Genomic DNA, 19281 nt, shown 5'->3' with positions numbered 1-19281 from the left:
CGTACAGGTACATGCAAATATACATACACTCTGTCACTAACACATGTACATAAATAATACACTGCGTATACTGCATTACTTCGTTGCTTTTTTTTTCTTTTTTTTACATATTCAGGATTCTATGCATATCATTTCAACAAAGTTTAATCTTGACAAACTGATATAGTTAAAGCCTTGTAGGACAACTTGTTGGTATGTCAGGGATATTGTTCACAACAAATACTAATTATGTATTATGCAGAGTGGCTTCAAGCGTTTAAAGTGGCTTCAAGCATTTAAAGTTCCTATAAGTTCCTGGAAATAAAACATCGATAAACAATGTGAATATATTTCCAAAAGTGGCCTTTTGACCAAATATGTAACTACATGTATTTTATCTAATTTCGTCAAATATTAGACAATTGAACATGTGAAATATTGTACAATATTCAACAAATTTAATAACATTCTGTTTTTGAGGGCAATTCCAAACTAAGAGAATAACAAACCAGATCTGATGACATTAAAACCTGAAATGCAAATAGGATGCGGGTACATGTATATCTATTATATGAACACACTTAAAAGCATATCATTTGTCTGTACATGTGCAGTATTGAAAACCCAACTTACGAGTGCATGTACAAATGAATGAGTCGCTGAGTAATAGAGACAACTGTCTAAGAGACATGGGTAAATTTCTTCCTGACAATGATACAATACTTAGCAAAAAAACTCTGATTATCATGGGGGGGGGGGGCGTGTACAGACACTAAAATTTGGCGGGTGTTTCAAAAGCCTTATGCAACCCCTGATTTGAAAGAGCTGAAATTGTGTATGTTTTGGATCATTCTATCTCTCTGATAGACAAGACTGAGTTGCATAAACTGCACATTCACGAACAAGACAATTAATTTTACAGCAACAGTAACGTGTCAAATTACCACCATTCCTCCTTTGAAGTATAGGGCTATTATCATCTTCGACCATAGCAATTAGAATAATTCATGTACACAATGTACAGGTTTTTGAACTTTTGAAACATTTTACTTTATTTTTATTGATCTATTTTATTTTTCTTTGGTTAGCTTAGTGGGAAATACAGAATTGAAGAGAATTTCATTGCTTCTTGTCTAGAAAGTTACCAGTAACTGTCTAAATTTATTGAACCATTATTTAGTATGATTATCCTATGGGAAAAAAAAGTACATGAATAATATTTTCCCCCTCGCATACAAAAAATCATTTGCCTAAATCAATCATATCATCCTACTTGAAGAACTTTGCCAATTTGCTGGAATTTGCAAAGGAAATCTTAATGTCTGAGTAGGTTATATGAAGGAAACGTTGGATTTTAAAATGCTAATAACATATAAACCCATGTGAACATTATTCAAAGAATGCAATATCCTAAAATTCATGTGTACAAAAATACAACAGCATACTGTATAAGTGTATCAAAATAGTACATTTGTAAAGCATTGAGATCATCTATCCAAACATTCAGTGATCAAGATTGAAAACCACTTTCAGAATACATATTCAGATACATTCAAATACATGTTTGTCATCACACATTTTGTGAATTGTCAAGACAACTGGAAAAGAGAAAATCCAAGTAACAAAGTCACAAGACATACATGATTATGATTGCCTTTGTTGACCTCCATTATCTGGCCGATCAGGCAGAAGTACGTTCTCACCGATGGCTTGATATCAGCGGGGATTCATACAAGTAGATGAAGTATATAAAAATGTCAAGAGTCTGTGATCGACAAGTCTATTCTTGGGAATTCCATATTGAAAGTGAAGAAGACTTTGTGAACAGGTGATCCAAAGCCTGAAAGATGTCTTCCTCTCCAAGAAGGGTCGTATCATCAACAAAAATTAAATACGGTTGTTGCTCCCGCCCACCAGCAAAAAACAGTAAGAAGGGCTGGGTAAACTCTTAGTCCTCTTCTTGTGCTGCTGCATCATTATCTGTACCACAGTAAATAATAGAGTACACCAATATAAATGAAAACATGTGAATATGCAACTCCAGAGTTCCGAAATTTATTCTTTTTTTCTCTTTCTCGTCTAAGTGTGTGACAGTGGATCATCACAAGAAAGCGTACATTGTTGGATGATATTCACTTGTGTCATCTAAATTTGAAACACAATCTGGGAAATTTAATGGACATATTCCCATGTCTTGTAAACAAACTTTGAATATTATAATCATCTCTACCACCACGAGAAAAAAAAATGTGTATAAATAAAGATGCATTTACATTCTTACGTATCATGCCATGATTTCAAGGCATAGAAAGGTGTGACTAGAACATAATTGTAAAAACATAGAATGTGCTAACGATGTACAGTCATCAATGTGCCCGTGAGACAGTGTACTTCAAAACATTGATCTGTAAAAAATAATTCAATATTGTTAAAGAACCATACATTTCTTATTACTGAGATCCACAGGTTAAATCTAACAGGTATTAATGTCACAGGGAAGACAGTAAATGAACTCACAGATCTTTCTTCAAAGAGATGCAGGAGAGCACTGTCAGTCGTCTGCGCTCTGCCTGCTGAATGTTGTGACAGCGCAGTTCAGTCAACTTGGAGCTGATGCTGGCCGATGGGGATCTTGGGACATTTGAGTCACGTCAACAATCTCAAAAATAAATAATAAACATTACTTAGCCTGGTTTTAACATAGTCATCTACCTCCCGTAACTTTTGAATATGCCACAACTTACTGAAACTTACGCATATTTTCACTTTTCCGGCATTACCAAAGAGCACTTGACTGTTATTTTTCAGAAGACAGGGAGAATAAAATATCTTAAACTATACATTCATTAGGAGCAAGTCAGGGGGATATGGGGGATATGTATGTTTTTAAATGAAAAGGAATGCCCTTTATATTTCCCTTTCATAATTATTTTTCTACGTATAGTCATCAAAATCTGTAGTAGTCTTCTCATCCAGCAGTTACTACGCAGAAACTCTGAAAACTTTTGAAACAGATTGTCCGATTTCCTCAAATTTTCAGTGATGTGTTGTACTGATATTGCTGCATTCACTCAATCGGTATGAATTCGTCCTTTAAATGCTACCCAGGTTCATGTCCAATCTGAGAAACAGTGATCCACATGTTTATTAAAGGTAAATTTGTCGGTTAAGTACCCACCAGGTTTTATTGTCCTATCAGAGAGACCGTAATTTATTCCCTCTCTTCAAGGACGGGATGGTGTGAAAGCACTGAGCACTGTCTAGCGGTCTTTCTGGGTTTCGAACCCTAGACATTTTTCCTTCCAAATATACCACGCTCCTGACACAACCTTTCTGACGTCCTTGTTATCAAATGGCTATTATATCGTAATTGATCGAGCGAATGTACTAATCAAAATCTTCTCAGTTGTCCACTGTTGTCCTTATTCCTTCTGCGTGACCTGAGACTTAAGTGAAAAAATTAGTGGTTTGTATCGATAAGTAAAATATTGTGATGGAATTTACGTGGATACGAGCTGATGTCGCTGTGCATTATTAGTTCCTTTTTTTCTAACTCCCTGTCTCCCCTCCCCTCCCCCCCCCCCCCCGGCCCTCTCTCTCACTCTCTTTAGATAGCGTCCTCTGATTTGCTTACACGTCATATTCAGCATGTTAGCCTATAATCGACCGACTTTACTTGAAGCCCTGAAGCCCATCGCTGTCCATCAATACTCTCATTGTGACATCACAATGACGAGGGCTGATTACGGCTCGCCGATCGGTAGTTTCTCCGTCTCTACAAAGAAAGCTCCGTGGTTTTATCAATAGGCAAGGTTTAGGCTCTGCACCGTCTGGAAAGTTTTCAATCGGGTTGTTTGTTCGCTGTGTTGTTAAATGTCTTTGAAATACTGTCTGGAGTCAATTTCACAAGGGGCAGACTCTTGAGAAATACGCAAACCATCATTTTCATGGACTGATCAGATTTATAAACCAGCTCTCTCGAGGAACGGGTCTTAAACCCGACAGAGCATTTCTGTTGTAAAGGGGAGGGGAAATTGTTCATAACCCGTTCCCTTCAAAAGTTTGGAAAGTTGTCTTGACGCTGAGATAGGGTGCTAACATCATGATTGTGGCTTTGGTTTGGTGCGTCGCCCTAATCGCGAGTAGGTCGGTAGACGCCGAACTCGGTCCCGGTGCTCTGGCGGGGGAACCAGACACGGGAACGTTCACTCTGGGTGCGGCCCTGTACATCACAGAACAGGTCCAGGTCATTTTTGACGGGCGTGATCACCACCCCGCTCACTCCCTCAGACGTTCTGTTGAGAACAACATCGACGACGATCGACATCGCCGCGTGAAGAGGTCGACATCTTTCGACGCCGACGAGATCGAGGCGATCCTAAACAAACATAATGAACTCCGAAGCCAAGTTTCCCCAGAAGCATCCAACATGAAATACATGGTAACATATTGTACTTATTTGTTATCTCTTTGTTTAATATTGTGTGTTTGTTATTATTCTTTGATGTATTTATGTCTATATATATATATATATATATATATATATATATATATATATATAATACTTACCTATATCTATGTTTCGTTTAGGCCTACTAATTCTGAGTAGTTACATCATTTGGAATATTTCAATATCTCGTTTGATTTTGTTACGAATTGATCTCGTATTCTTGAAAGGTTCAACAACAACAACAACAATGAGAATATGTTAACACAATTACAGTAACAAGAAAATGAAGGAGAAGAAAAAGAAAGGGAGGGAGAAGATTTTAGAGGATGCAGATGAAAAGAAAGAGAACATCAATGATTTTTACCTTTGCTCTTTCTTCAAGACAAGTTAAGTTCGCCTAAAGACATCTTGTCATATCCGTAATGAGGTCAAGAGGGACAAAAGTGGGGAAACATCTTGCGCAAGTATTATTCACACAGTATAGCTCGAACCCATAACGCGTAGGTGATCCACTTCACATCATTAGACGTTAAAACTATCAATCTCGTCAAATTCGGATTCAAAGTGAACAGAGAATATCATTCGATATATACGTGATCTTTTTCTTCTTTGATTTTATTTGATCTTATTTCTGAATTTCTTTTTCATACATAGAAGTACAAAGTCAGTATTGAACGAACAACTAATTGAGCACAGTGTGATTTGAATCAGAAAGTTAAAACAGATAAATGATTATTCAAATAGCCAACGATTGTTTTAACACAGTTCAAAATGAAAACAAACAGGCATTATTTTATGCAAATATTTATGCAAACATAGGATCCCGTGTATCTGTCATTCAAAGACAAATTAACAGAAATACAGGAGACCATCATCATAAGCAAACGCTTGACGAGGACAATGGCCTCAAAAATGATTGTCTAAGTAAAACGACATAATAAGAATAATCTATAATCATGAGGGAAAAGGGGGGAGAGAAAAAAATGCAGCAGTGCATTGTGCAAAATGTTAAGAGTCTGCGTGAAAATGAGTTGTGAATACTTTTTATGTTTTACTTACACTATAAGTTTTAGCCATCCGAGGTGAATTCTTCTTCGACTAAAGCAATTTTTCGGCTTGTGCAATGTCGACTAATAGAAGGTATACAAGGGCAATACTATAAGAGACCAACACAATCATAATGATATCATACGTTCACTCGGAGTGGTTTAATGTTGATTCGGATACTATACGTCGAAGAACAGATATATCCTATACAGATGATTATAATTGTGTCCTATACAGGTAAATGGCAAAATACAAGTGCAGTTTCATCATTATCATCATCATCATAATCATTATAAGAGTTTGTTTCACCTAATATCCTCTATGTTGTGTATTCTAAACTTTCATGGACATGTACATAATGTTTCTTGATAACATGTCATTTTTGTCCTCTCATGATGCGGACATGAGGAAGGAAACAGCCATGTTGGCAGAATCACGTGACGTGTTGTAACAGATGAATGAAATGAACTGAAATCAAGAAGAGAAGTGATTCTTCAATAACTTGGCTGTACAATGTAAGAATAGTAATTGTTATTTTAATATCCACTGTTATGATGTTGTGTATTTCATACATATTCCTCAATTTAAAGCTCGTACGACAGTTGTACGAGTCTAGTCGCTCCAAGTCATGTTACCCTTGTACCTTTTGTTTGTGGCTAATATACATGTACCCCTCCCCTTTTTACAACAGCTGGGCTCTCCGACATGAACACACAATGTATAACTATTAATGGTATTGTCATCAAAGCTTTTTATGTTTGGAAGTCCTTTGTTTGTATACAAACCAGAAGCCTAGAAAATTGCATTCTCTCTCCGTCTCCCTCTTTTTCTTGTTAGCTCTTTTTCTGCCCCTTCTTTCTCTCACTCTCCCTCCCTCCTTCTCCCCCCCCCCCCCCCCCTTTCTCCAGTGGCGGATCCAGAGGGGGGCGCAACCGGCGCACGCCCCCCTTTATTTTTCGTTCAACACAATAGAAATAAAAAGAAAAAAATGAAATGAAACCCGGACGTGGCACCAGAAATATTAGTTGCGCCCCCTCCCCCCCCCCCCTTTACAGAATTCCTGGATCCGCCCCTGTTTCTGTCTGTCTGTCTGTCTGTCTGTCCGTCTCTCTCTCATATTGTTCCCATCAGTCCGTCTCTTAGGCTTTATGGGGTGGAGCACGGGCGATGAGAATTCTATATTCTTTTTTTTCCCAAGGGAAGCTGTATTAGATACATTCAATACCATCCATCACCTCTACATTGTCAATACTCATACGCTGACTTTTATTCAAAACATTCTATACTGGAATAACGATTTTTGTGCGTGACGTTTGATTTGATTCATCAAAGTATATCGCACGAATCGTCAGCTCTAGATGACGTGTTTTTGGCTTCTCTTGTAATCTCGCCGTGTTTAATTCATAGCGAGAACTATATGTTATTACAGAGGCAGAATGTCTGGATTATTTGCGTATTGGGGCATATAATGATTGCGTGTTATCAGCCAGTTTGCTGTGAACATTATCACTTGTTGTTGCAAAGCTAAGTTTACACGTTACCTTGGCAACCAAGCTCACCGGCATGAAGTCGCGCGCCCCCTCGCACGGTCTGATAGGAAAGTTATCAATACAGTGTATAGTAGTTAGCAAGAGAGGAGAAAAAAGATAGTAAACCGGATCAAATCCTTCTCTCCATTACTAAGTTTAAAGGAGAAATAGATAAGCATTATTTTGATAGTACGCTAAAGGGAAATTCATTTTTTGAGGTACAGAGCTCTATAATGATTAGGTTATAAGGAACAGATTAAATTAGATAAAATCGGTACATTCTCAGGAAAATTTGGCATGAAAAACGAGAACGTCGTGAAACAAGCGCTTTATAGATAAGGTAGTTCATGTTGTTATTTCATGATCTGTAGTATAGTCTTCTAATCTCCAAAATTTCATAAGTTCATAACACTTAAACGGATTGTCCGGGGATTTCTCTCTCTCTCTCTCTCTTTCTCTCTCTCTCTCTCTCTCTCTCTCTCTCTCTCTATCTCAAACTTTCAGTGATGTGCTCTACTTATATTGTTCCATTCCACTACATTTATAGTCTATTTTTCAGGACTGAGGTCGGAAGGCTTACGAGCTGAGGAAGTTTAGTAAAGAAAAATGGGCATCTAGTTAAGTGTCAATAACATACACTTTAGAGAATGATTCATCCATGTATTTTGCAATTATAATATTTCGCTGAGAGAAGAAATAATTCCCATTTTTCTCAAGACGGAAATCTAAAAGTGATTGGAGGGAAGATAACACTGTTGATTGTTCATTGTTGTCCTAAATGCTCTTTCTGGCTTCATTTACACAACGTTAAGTATGGAATATTGTTTGGCAATATTTTCATCGGATATTATGATTCAATTCAATTGATTCAGTTTCATCTTTATAGCCCATGACAACAAATCTGATAATTCTTATTGTTTCAAGTCGTTGTACATAAAACACAACAAACATGGGACAAGAACATAATCAGAAACATAAGACTAGTGAGTTCATCTAAATGGGGTTCACAAAAAAACAATGATTTTATGCACAGTCCATATCATCAATGTTGCACAGCCCGTCTTTAGAAGCTCGTTAATTTAAGGTGTTAGATTTAGTATTGATGATCAACATCTATTACCATAGATACGAATTCGAGGATGCGTGACATCTTTTTACCTATACATCAAAATGATACGTATTTTCTTTGATATTAAGGAAGCCGTGGCCAATAATATTTGCTTTTAATTACCACTTATAATACATCGCTTTATGGAATCATTTCGATTCTGTCGAGCAATCAAGCACTGCATTCTCGCTCCTCTGATTTTGAGTTTATGTTCTCGTCATTTCTTTTTCGCTTAGTGTCACTGTTTTTATCGCCATCATCATCTTCATTTCCAACATTGTCGATCATGGCGATTAATTGTACATTCTTAACTTGCAGCTACTGTGAAGATGAAAGCTGTTTTTGGCGGTTGCTCAGCAGCAACATTTAACGGAAAGAAAAAAAATCGATAGAGAACAAGAGGAAGGTAAAATGCAGCAGCATAATGCTCCAGCGGTGCAGAGCAATGATTTAAACAAACACACACACACACACACACACACTCACACACACACACACACACACACACACACACACACACACACACACACACACACACACGGAAACACACACACACACAAACATCCAGATCCCAGGCGATATTTCTCACTGCTCATTATAAGCTCTTTGGACACAGCTCACGGGATTAGAATGAATTATAAAAATCCACGTTGCGTGCACACATTTTCCATGACGCACATAGTTTCACGGTAACGGAGCGTGCATTGTATCAATAATGGTTTAGCCTTTCAGTGCTTAAATCCACAAACTGTCAAAAGAATATGATAGGAAGCTGGGGTGAGAAAAGTCAATAATCGAAGCTGACGCTCTGTTTCAAACCAAGGATGTTCAAGAGTTGGATGCTTTGTTCGCAAAAACCGATAAGTCCATTTTTGAAGATTCTGAAGTACGGTCTCTGTCTGTACAAAATAATACCTTTTAAATGATTTAATTATTGGACACTACAAAAGGTACATTTTTGAAGTTATGGTCAAAAGAATAAAACAATTCTTATTATTCTCTATTTTTCTTGACCTTTATTCGCAAATATCTCCATTTGACGAATATAGACTTATCGGTTTTTGCGAACAAACTCTTCAGTTGGAGTTCCAACTGCCTACAATTATCAAAACAGCTGTCAGATTTCTATGGTTTCAAAAAAAGGAATTCCGCAGGTGCATTTGTGCCTTTGCGATGATCTGTTTTCGATGCCGCCATCTTCCTTAGCAATCTGAAGATTCATTTTGAACTGTAACATATTTTTTTTTCAGCTTCAGAAAACAAAAGTCAATCCCGTCCAGAAATATGTACAAAAGAGCAAATAATCTTAGCTTTGGGTTGTGAAATCATCTTTAATTGTACCCCCTGGAAAGCCGATTGTATTACTTTTCAGATTAATTCCGACAAATTTATGTGGTATAAACCTCAAGAATAGCTCTTTAATATAGGTTGATTATGTCAGATAAGAGTCCAGTAAAGTCAATGTTAAGTAATACATTTTTTTAATTATTATTTCAGCAATATTTGTGCAATTTCTCCTTAGTCTTTCCCATTATCTATCACTTGTCTGTTTTGAATAGGAGTAGCAGAAATAATTACCATCACCAAACACATTTCGTATTATCTTCCGTATGAGAGAGGGGCTGGGCTGGTCATTTTCAACAATATTCAACGAGATATGACTTTGCGCTGTCTTCCTACATCTGTGGGAGAGTTCAAGTTTGGCATATACGTTCAACGTCTTCTATTAGTGGTGCCATTGAACAAGCATTGGATCAAGTGAAATAAAGGGCTTTTTACACTTGTGTTTCTTAACCCCTAGACTTTCTCTGACCCAGGACTATCGTTAGTCCCGTACCAATTTTTTCAGCTTTTTACACTCGCCAATTAGTCCCGTACTATCTCTTGTCCGGGGCTAAGGAGAAAACTGACCTTTTTACACTCGTATTTCTTAGCCCCGGACTTTCCAAACCACATGAATATTCATAATTACGTTGTGTACTGTACACGTACACGCACGCACCGGCAACACTTGATTACCTCGTTTCTGATTGGTCAGTGAGGGTCGGACTTCGTCTCCGTCGCTTAATAGCCCAATATTATTTTTTCGTTGTGTTTACACTCACTTGCTTGGCACCGCAATTGCGGTGCTAACCCCTGCTATTTTGCAGGGCCAGATAGTACCGTACTATCGGTGGGGCTAGCCCACTTTGGCAAAAACGAGTGTAAACAGAAAGTGGGCTAAGGATAGTCCCGTACCAACGGTGGGGCTAAGCCCCCCCCCCCCCCCCCCCCCCTTAGCCCCACCGTTGGTCCGGGGCTAAGCAAAAATTTACAAATGTAAAAAGCCCTTGAGACTGTTTTGACTCATCTCTTTGACCTCATTCATCGTACTTGTTTGTTGCCAAGTTCGGGCAACCAAAATCATCCAGTTTTGATTTTGGTGGCTCAACAATGATTTTGGCGCCGCTGAATATTAGGAAAATAAATAGAATGCAAGCATTAAAACATTCAAATGATATTTTAAAAAAACGATTATGTGAAAGTTACCAGCTATATTATCTGAGCGTGGATTTAAAAAAAAATGAAATGGCTGATTCTGAGCGTAAAATAGACTGAGTTTGGCCGTGAAGACTAGCTGCGATTTGGCAACCCCGCACTCGCCGGCGCTATCTGAAATGGGTGCAGTTGTCAAGCTCTGAGCCGAGAGCTATTCTCTGATTTTCCCTGGATGAGAAAAATACATAAAAACACACTGTACACCCTCAAATATTTCGATCACCCGATAGGATCCACCAAAACATGTAATTTCTATAAGAAGTAGGCGACTTCTATTTCTGGTTGTCCCTGGCTACCGCACCACCGCTAATGTCGAGTCTTGTCAAGTCGATTCTCGCACTGACAGCAAAAACACGATGGTGTGGTGAATTAGGCTCTGAACGCTCAATCTGCGCATTCTCAGTTCGAATATCTACCAGGTGCGAAGATCCCTTAACAATGTATTTTTTCAAGAAGATATCATGACCCGAAAGGTTAAATAAAAATGAAAACATTGCAAGAGCCTGCATATTGAAGGGACTTCTAGCCGTTAGGAGACAACTCTTGGTGTATGAGGCTATTGAATTTGATGAATTTGAATCATTTTAATTGTTATTGAAGATTTACAGTCGGAGCTATCAACAGAATGAAATGAGATATTGTCATGTATTAAAAAAAAACATGTTCAAAAAGACATTAAATCATTGTCAAAATTATTCTGTCAATAAGAACTGTACAAACTTTCTTAAAAACTGAAGAGAATTATTTCAAGTTTTGAATGATTTCATAAAACAATGACGAGGTCGCAACAACTTGTGATGTTAATTATTACCTTCAGAATTACGAACCTTATTTGTTTTCAGATTAACGAACCTGCAAGGGGAATAAAGAACCTTCGGAATAACGACTTGTAATCACAATCAGTATATGAGGGTGGATGGTGAGGGCTCTCTACATCATAGTTGAAAACTTTTGGCCGTTCAAAGTCATCTATTAGTATTTCATGTCTGAATTTAACTAAAGTTGTTTGCCTGCTCTTAATTCATTACTCGAGTTCAGTACAGTTCCGTTTTAGTTGCGTATTTAACACCAACACGAAATCTCAATGTAACCAAAGGCTTAATCAAGTGAGTACACGATGTTGAAAAGCATAATGATATTACAATGTAAAAACATACATAGTGTGATAAGACAAAGAAAATACACTTTCTCCAAGGCATACGAGTAATGTACATTACTGTAGAAATTTTCAAAAATATGAATGTATAACCGAACTAAATACATTCAATTTTAAAACACAAAGGACACTCTTATCGTTAAAGCCACTGGGGATTTTTTTCCTCGCCCATATTTGCATCATTATTGTTCTGTATACATCATACTTATTACAGCCGATATTCTTTTTATTGTTATTAGTATGACCATCACCGTTATTTCGTTATTAGTAGTGCATTGTCGCTGTTTTATCAATTAGTGTACGTAAATGCACTATATACGACTGTGTATGTTTCCTTATTATTGAAATTGTTATCATAATTATGATACATCATCCTTTCTATATTGTAAGTTTGACTTGCAGCAGAACTATCGTCTTCACTTTCATGATAATAATGATAAGTATTTTGATTATCTAATTGTCATTATACTTATAATATAATAGCATTTCGATCCGCGACTAAAGTTTGCTTACTCTTTCTCATCTTCACTGTTACTGTTGTAATTGTCTTCACTTTCATGGTAATTATGATAAAAACAAATGATTGTCCCTCATCGACGTGAACAAACATCGATAAGTGGTATAGCCATGATAAAAATCATGGTCATACATACTCGGACTCAAACCAGAGGGGGTCCCCCTCTTTATTTGTTGTTAAAACAAAAGAAATAGAATGAGATGAAACCCGGAAGTAGCACCAGAAATATTGTTTGCCCCCCCCCCCTTTTTTTTTTACGGAATTCCGGGATCCGCCCCTGCAAACCAACGACTCCCTGCTTGCTAGATATGTGTCAACGAATCCGCCTGATAGCCAGTAATGATTCTTATCCCTTATAGCAGCAGGTATTGTGTATTAACTTTATTCAGATTTATAATCCTTGCGTCGAGTAGGTTTTTATTTTTCATGACTATTACTAAAACACTGGAGAAATCAGTGTTTATTTACGTTGATAAAGAGCAGTTTGTCAGTCAATTGCAATAAAAAAAACTAGACACAACATCATTAAATTGAACAAGGTATATGTGATAACAATGATTATTTTTATTATACTCTACGCCGCACAGCACTGGGATGACGATCTAGCCACGATGGCACAGCAGTGGTCGGAAGAGTGTTTGTGGGAACACGGTAACCCCGATAACATCTCCCCCTACTCGTCGGTGGGCCAGAACCTCTGGCTTGGCACTACCTCGTCGCCCTCGGGAGCTAGTGCAACGCAGTCCTGGTACAACGAGGTCCATGACTACGACTACGATACGAACAGCTGCGATGATGGAAAAGTCTGTGGTCATTACACCCAGGTTGGTTGGCGTGTGGTACAGTGCACTCCCTTTATAACGAACACGGCTTTTACAAAATTATCGTTACACGGAGTAAAAATTCAGCTCAAAAAATATTGAAGTAATCATCTATAAATTTACATCTGTATACATTTTACTCTTCGGCTATAAAGAGATAAAAAGAAAATGTCGGGTCCCGAGGATTTCGTTATAAAGAGAATCACCTGTACTATAGGGGCAGCGACCAGTGAAATCGCAGTTAGTCAGAAATCGGACAAACCCATGACAAGAATTCAAAATGTTATTTCAACTATTAAAAGTTTACGTCTGAAGCTAATAAGAGATGATGGTGGTTCAGCCATGACTGGAATCCTTATTCATACAGGATTTTTCTAGTTAACAATGGTCAACCAGCACCCGTCACGTTTTATTTTTGCCTGATGTTTATTGTTAGGTACGTAGCAAACCTTCATGAATCGTTTTGTACCCTATACGGTGTAGGAAAGGCATATAGACAAATTGTGGGGTCATCCCACGAGACCAACACTGACGAGTCATACGGCCCTCGAGTTCGGCATTGCAAAGAAGGTCCATGAATCATATAGCCCTCGAGTCATACAGCCCATGAGTTCGACACCAGGCAAAAACAGCCCACAAGTTCGACATTACAACATGGGGCTTAATGTCTCAGTAGGGAGCTTTCGATTGAGGACACAGTAAAATCTGTGACACAGAAAGCAACCAACCTGGAACGTCCGTGTCCATCAGTCCGTTGTCCCTTAAAAGCGCTTTCGAAAAATTTACTTGCGACACGGCAGCTCAGCCGAGTGGGCCTTATTTGCTTAGTATTAAACTCATGAGTCGTGACGTGCACCCCAAATATGAATAGAAGATTAAGAGCTAAATGGGGCTGAGACAAATACGAGAAAGAGATATAAAATATCGATGTGTCGTTTACGGAGCCGATGATATTCACTCATGTGATGCTAAGTTAAACTAGATATTACTCATAAATGGCTCCGCCTATTTTTGGTCGTCATCGTTAACCAAAGCCCAGGGCCCCATTTCATAAAGAGTTTATTTGATGACAACTCTTTGCTGGAATGACTATTGTCATGGTAACGACAAGAATACAGCTTCCTGATTGGCTGTTTGCTGTGGAAAGTGGTCATTCCAGCAAGAGTTGTCATCCTAACATCTTTTATGAAATGGGGCCCTGGAGTATGGTTACGCGGTACCATTTCGTTGATCCGAAAGTTCCTTATTCTGAAGGTTTGTCGTTTCGAAGGTTCTTTATTCAGAAGGTTTGTCAATCCAAAGAAACAAGAAATAGGGTTCGTTTTTTCTGAAGGTTCGTAAATCCAAACATGAAGTAAAGTTCGTAATTTCGAAGGTATCTTTTACAACACATGTTCATCTGTCGTTACATTTGCGGATTATGAACCTTATTTCAATTTCGGATTATAATTAACGAATCTTCGGAATAATACCATCATTGTGCATACCAAAGAACCCTTTTATATTTTCGGATTGACGAAAAAGTATCAATACATGTATCACATGTAGACAGAAAAATGTGTGTTTCGGAGTAACGAACCTTCTGAGTAGCAAAGGATATAAATTAATGTCCTCGTACCGGACCAGAGGCTTTGGAAATGGAAAGAAAGGCTTGAGAGGAGAATCTATGTCATTAGACTTGTCGATCAGGATTTCCTTTGCATATTTGTCTCACCGCAGGTCGTCTGGGCTAACACGGAGGCTGTAGGTTGCGGAATTCATAGGTGTGACACCGTTTCAAACGGCTGGACCAACGCTTATATCATCACATGCAATTACGGACCTGCGTGAGTTTTGACAAAAAGGAATTATCATTATTTATGTACGTTCCTATACTGCCAGGTACAGAAACATTAAGTGATTTTTTTTAATCTTTTTTAATTATATTGAAACGCTGTTGAAAAAGTGGACAAAGCTAGCATCTCTAACCTATAAATGACTCTCGATTATTCAATGGTGGTTGATTTGGCAGGACGAGCAAATTCATAGGTAGTTAATAGGTATTTCAATGGGAGAGCTGCCATGACCCTCAAACAGCAGTCTGCGGTGTGAAACAATCTAAAACAATGTTTGCAAACAAGTATGGATGCTAATCCATGTGGAATACGTTTAGTAGTTGATATGGATTTCAAATAATATCATCATACGTTTAGTAGTTGATATGGATTTCAAATAATATTATCATACTTTATGTACTAGTACGACGTTCCCTTTATCCATGATAGACCCATCTCTCCCTCTCTCCCTCTCTCTCTCTTTGAAATACATCGTTTTGGAACGAATTCCCTTTCGAAGATACCTCGTTTTCAGTCGCATATTCCACCTATTAACGCTTTTATACTAATACACACAAACACACACACACACATTTATACACATGTAATAATACATAATTTACACGTACAACTCTTATACATGTTTTGTTTTGTTTTTTTTTTTTTTTGTTTTTTTTTTGGGGGGGGGAGTGGCTGTGTTGATGAAATGTGATGAAATGAATTGAGTGAATGTACCAGTATGTTATTGTGATAAGGGACACTGAATTATTAAAACATAATCAAATGATATCTGCATTAAATAATTTTCTTTTCTAATACACTACTCAGGGGGAACTACGTCGGGACCAAACCCTATCTGTCGGGCAGCCCATGCACGCAGTGCGACTCTGGTGTTGGCCAGTGTTACGAAAACCAATGCAGTAAGTATACAGATGTTCGTTTCAACTGCTTTACTTAAGGTTGGATCGGGTGTTAAAGCCGTCTAGCTATATTATACACCGGTTTGCTTCTCCGTGTGGATGTATATTGTACACCGGTGTTATGAAATCCACTGCGAGTACAGTCGGTGTAAAATGTGATTAAGTCTTTATGATGACTGCTGATTATACCGTAAATCTAATGTAAATCGGCGGTAGGATGACAAAAGTTTAAGTGTCACTGTGTTTAAAGGGTTGGTATAGTATTGGTTGAGGTGCCGAAGAGATACCAGTATTAATACGTGTGTTTGGTGATCAACTTTTTTACTGCTCTAGCCTATTATCCATCACATATCGTAATTCGTGTCATTAAATCGTTGTTGTGGTCTACCATCAAATTCGTCTAATGCCCGTTTGGTCTACTTCTCACTTGGTCTAAGGCCCAGTTTAGCTACTTATCGTTTCGTCTAATGACCAGATGGTTTAGTTACAGTTTTGTCTCTTTGGTCTTTTTCCCATTTTGTCTAATAAACTATAGGTATTAGACGAAGTGGACATAGCTCGTTATGGAAGTAGACCAGCTGGTAAAGTGGCAATTGGACTTAACGTCATTAGACGAACTAGTTGTAGACGAAACAAGATTAGACCATGTGGGTTGAGAGTAGATGGCTATCAGATGAATTGAGAGAAGACCAAGTGATATATCACCGTTGGTGTGAGCTGATGCTGAAAAAAAAAATTACGTATGGTATAAAGAATGACAATCTACTGTTTCACTTTTAATTAAGCATTTATCTGCATTAGTGCTGGAAATATTGCAGAATCTAATATTACATGACGAATCCTTCACTTTAAAAAAGTTCAAACGCTATAAACCTATTTCCTGCATCATCATCACAAGCCGAGATTCGGTATATGTTTGGGTTGTTTTGACAGAGCTTTCTATACATAAAGGTGAATCCAAGTTTAGATTTGGCCTTTGTTAAATCCTTCACATCAAATTACTGTAGTCTTATATTAATTTAACAGTGTTGTCTTTTAGGGGGAAACTAGTTGCTATATCATTGAAAAAAAGCATGATATCACTTTATATTTCATATTGTGCTTGAACAGAAGAGAAATTAAATGTATCATATGCCATCATAAACCTTTCTGGTATCAATGGATACATTAGAATTGAAACGTTAAGGTCCCTTTACTCTTTTATTCTATATCCGATTTTGATGAGATGTTTCCAATTCTGTTTCTCTGAAAATTACTGTAGTTTAAGGGTCAACTGGGAGGAGGGGGCGTCATCCGTTGCACGAGACCGACACCCATAAGTATTACAGCCCACCAATTCGACATCGAAAAAAAAGTTTTATGATACGCCCATACATACAGCCCAAGATTCATACAGCCCACGAGTTCGACACTTACGTAAAACAGCCCACAGGTTCGACAGAGACAACATGGGGCTTAATTTGTCGGTCTCGTGGGCCATGTTTGCTTACAGTGTCGAACTCATGGGCTATATGACTCCGTGGGCTGTATGAAACTCGTGGACTGTATGACTCGTGGACTGTATGACTCGTGGACTGTATGACTCGTGGACTGTATGACTCGTGGGTGTCGAGCTCATGACGTTCACCCAGCTAGGCCATGGTGTGAAATGAAAATGCGTACTTGTGCAAGAAACGCATGAAAGTACTTTAAAGTTAAATTATTGGCATTTTATCATGTCGCTTCGTCTCTGATGATACTGTTCAAGGTTACACGTGAAGCGTTTGCCACGAGTCGATACTTTGACCAGAAACATACACTCACCAACACGTATACTCATGATACCTATATAAAAGTACATGAAAGTCCTGTGACATGTCCGACGTGGATGATGTATATTGTTTGAGTGTGTGCGTGTGTGTCTGTGTGAATGTGTGTGTGTGATTGAAGTATGAAAAAAAGTTTGATGCCCATGGTAACTGTAACTCACGACATTAAACTATAATTACCTTCCTTTGCAGGGCTGTGTTCGGAACACAACGAAGAGTGTGGTAAGTTGGAATTTTACATATTTATCGTCTAAATCACTCTCTTTTAATTCTGCTTGAAATTACATTTGAAAGTGCATTTAAAGTGCATTTTCTAGAGGGAGAGCATTCCACAAAAAAGGTCCATCAAGTACAAGGGCTCTTGAATGTGGGATGGCATTATTACTAACATACTTGTATCCAGACGTTGGTCAATTAAGGACAAACAAATTTGGTATTTGTGAAGGCTTTAATCTATTTCCCGCATCTATAGGATTAACTTTGCATGAACACCGCTTTATATATATATGTATATATATATACAGTGTATATATATATATATATATATATATATATATATATATATAGCATATATATGTATAATCACCCAGCAGAAATTAATGACAATCATAAATAGATGATACATTAGCCACATGAGTGGTTTATGCAAACTGAAATTCCATTCGATTTGGTTCGTTCCAGCCTTCATGCCCATTGGTTACAGTTATGCGTACTCATCTTGGAAAGGTGCAGCTGATCTAATAGTGGATTTGTTTATTTTCTGTTTGTTTTCACTGCTCGGTCACTGCTCTGCAAATGGGGCGAAAAATCACCTCATTTCATGGACCTATGGTTGTTTTATCATTGACGAGAGAAAATGCATTTTTTTTAAAGCGCAGTCACCGCTGCGGCTGCTGCAACGTTTCGATAGCCTGTCAACCGAGAAACATCGCTGTAGCTAGAAAATATCATAGTTTTAAGGTGCGTCATCGTCGCACGGTTTATTCCCTCTCAAGAATTCACTTTAAAAAGACATGGGTATTTGTAGAAAGCAGGGAATTAAGTTGATTTATGTAAGATAAGTACTGCCATGGATATTCACAAGCACCTAACTATGGTTGGCGATCATGAAAAACAAGTGTTATAAGATATATTTGACAGAGAGCGAGATTTGGCTATGTGGCACTACCACATCCAATAGTGGCGTCATGAACCAATAGAAATGAATACTTATTCTATCTTATTATTCATGGTAACTTCGGAGGAAAGGGAAAAAAGAAACCTCAACGTTTTCACTGGCCTGTCCTCACATAGTTTGACAATGAAGTTGTAATAAAGAAATAAAGACACAAAATAAAAAAAAGAAGATAAACAGCATACTGGGAGGTGGAATACGATTTTATTTGACACGTATATTTATTTGTAATCTACTTTATCCGACACTCATTTTTGTCGATCTTCTCTGATTGTTAGTCATTCAGTCAGTTTGAACATGTTGAACATTTAGATGTAAACATTTGTCTCTTTTCTCCTTTGTGTTTTATTCGGAAATCAAACAAGAACACGTTGTACATGACTATCAATATCATCAAGAGTAACATCTATTAAAAATTGT

General features: G+C 37.8%; 1 protein-coding gene across 1 annotated transcript in view; it reads left to right on the top strand.

Moving 5' to 3' along the window:
- Window positions 1-4081: 4081 nt before the first annotated feature.
- LOC139725193 (uncharacterized) overlaps window positions 4082-19281 on the top strand; it is a 31825-nt gene continuing 16625 nt past the window's right edge. The window contains exons 1-5 of the mRNA XM_071636285.1: window positions 4082-4420; window positions 12912-13148; window positions 14865-14971; window positions 15788-15879; window positions 17880-17909. Of these exons, the coding sequence (XP_071492386.1) occupies window positions 4082-4420; window positions 12912-13148; window positions 14865-14971; window positions 15788-15879; window positions 17880-17909 (805 nt within the window). The remainder of the gene's footprint in view (window positions 4421-12911; window positions 13149-14864; window positions 14972-15787; window positions 15880-17879; window positions 17910-19281) is intronic.

Source organism: Diadema antillarum, unplaced genomic scaffold, assembly GCF_040938485.1.
Source record: "Diadema antillarum isolate AM-2024a unplaced genomic scaffold, OU_Dant_1.0 seq00000024_RagTag, whole genome shotgun sequence".
NCBI lineage: Eukaryota > Metazoa > Echinodermata > Echinoidea > Diadematoida > Diadematidae > Diadema > Diadema antillarum.
This window is presented reverse-complemented; position numbering and strand designations above follow the sequence as displayed.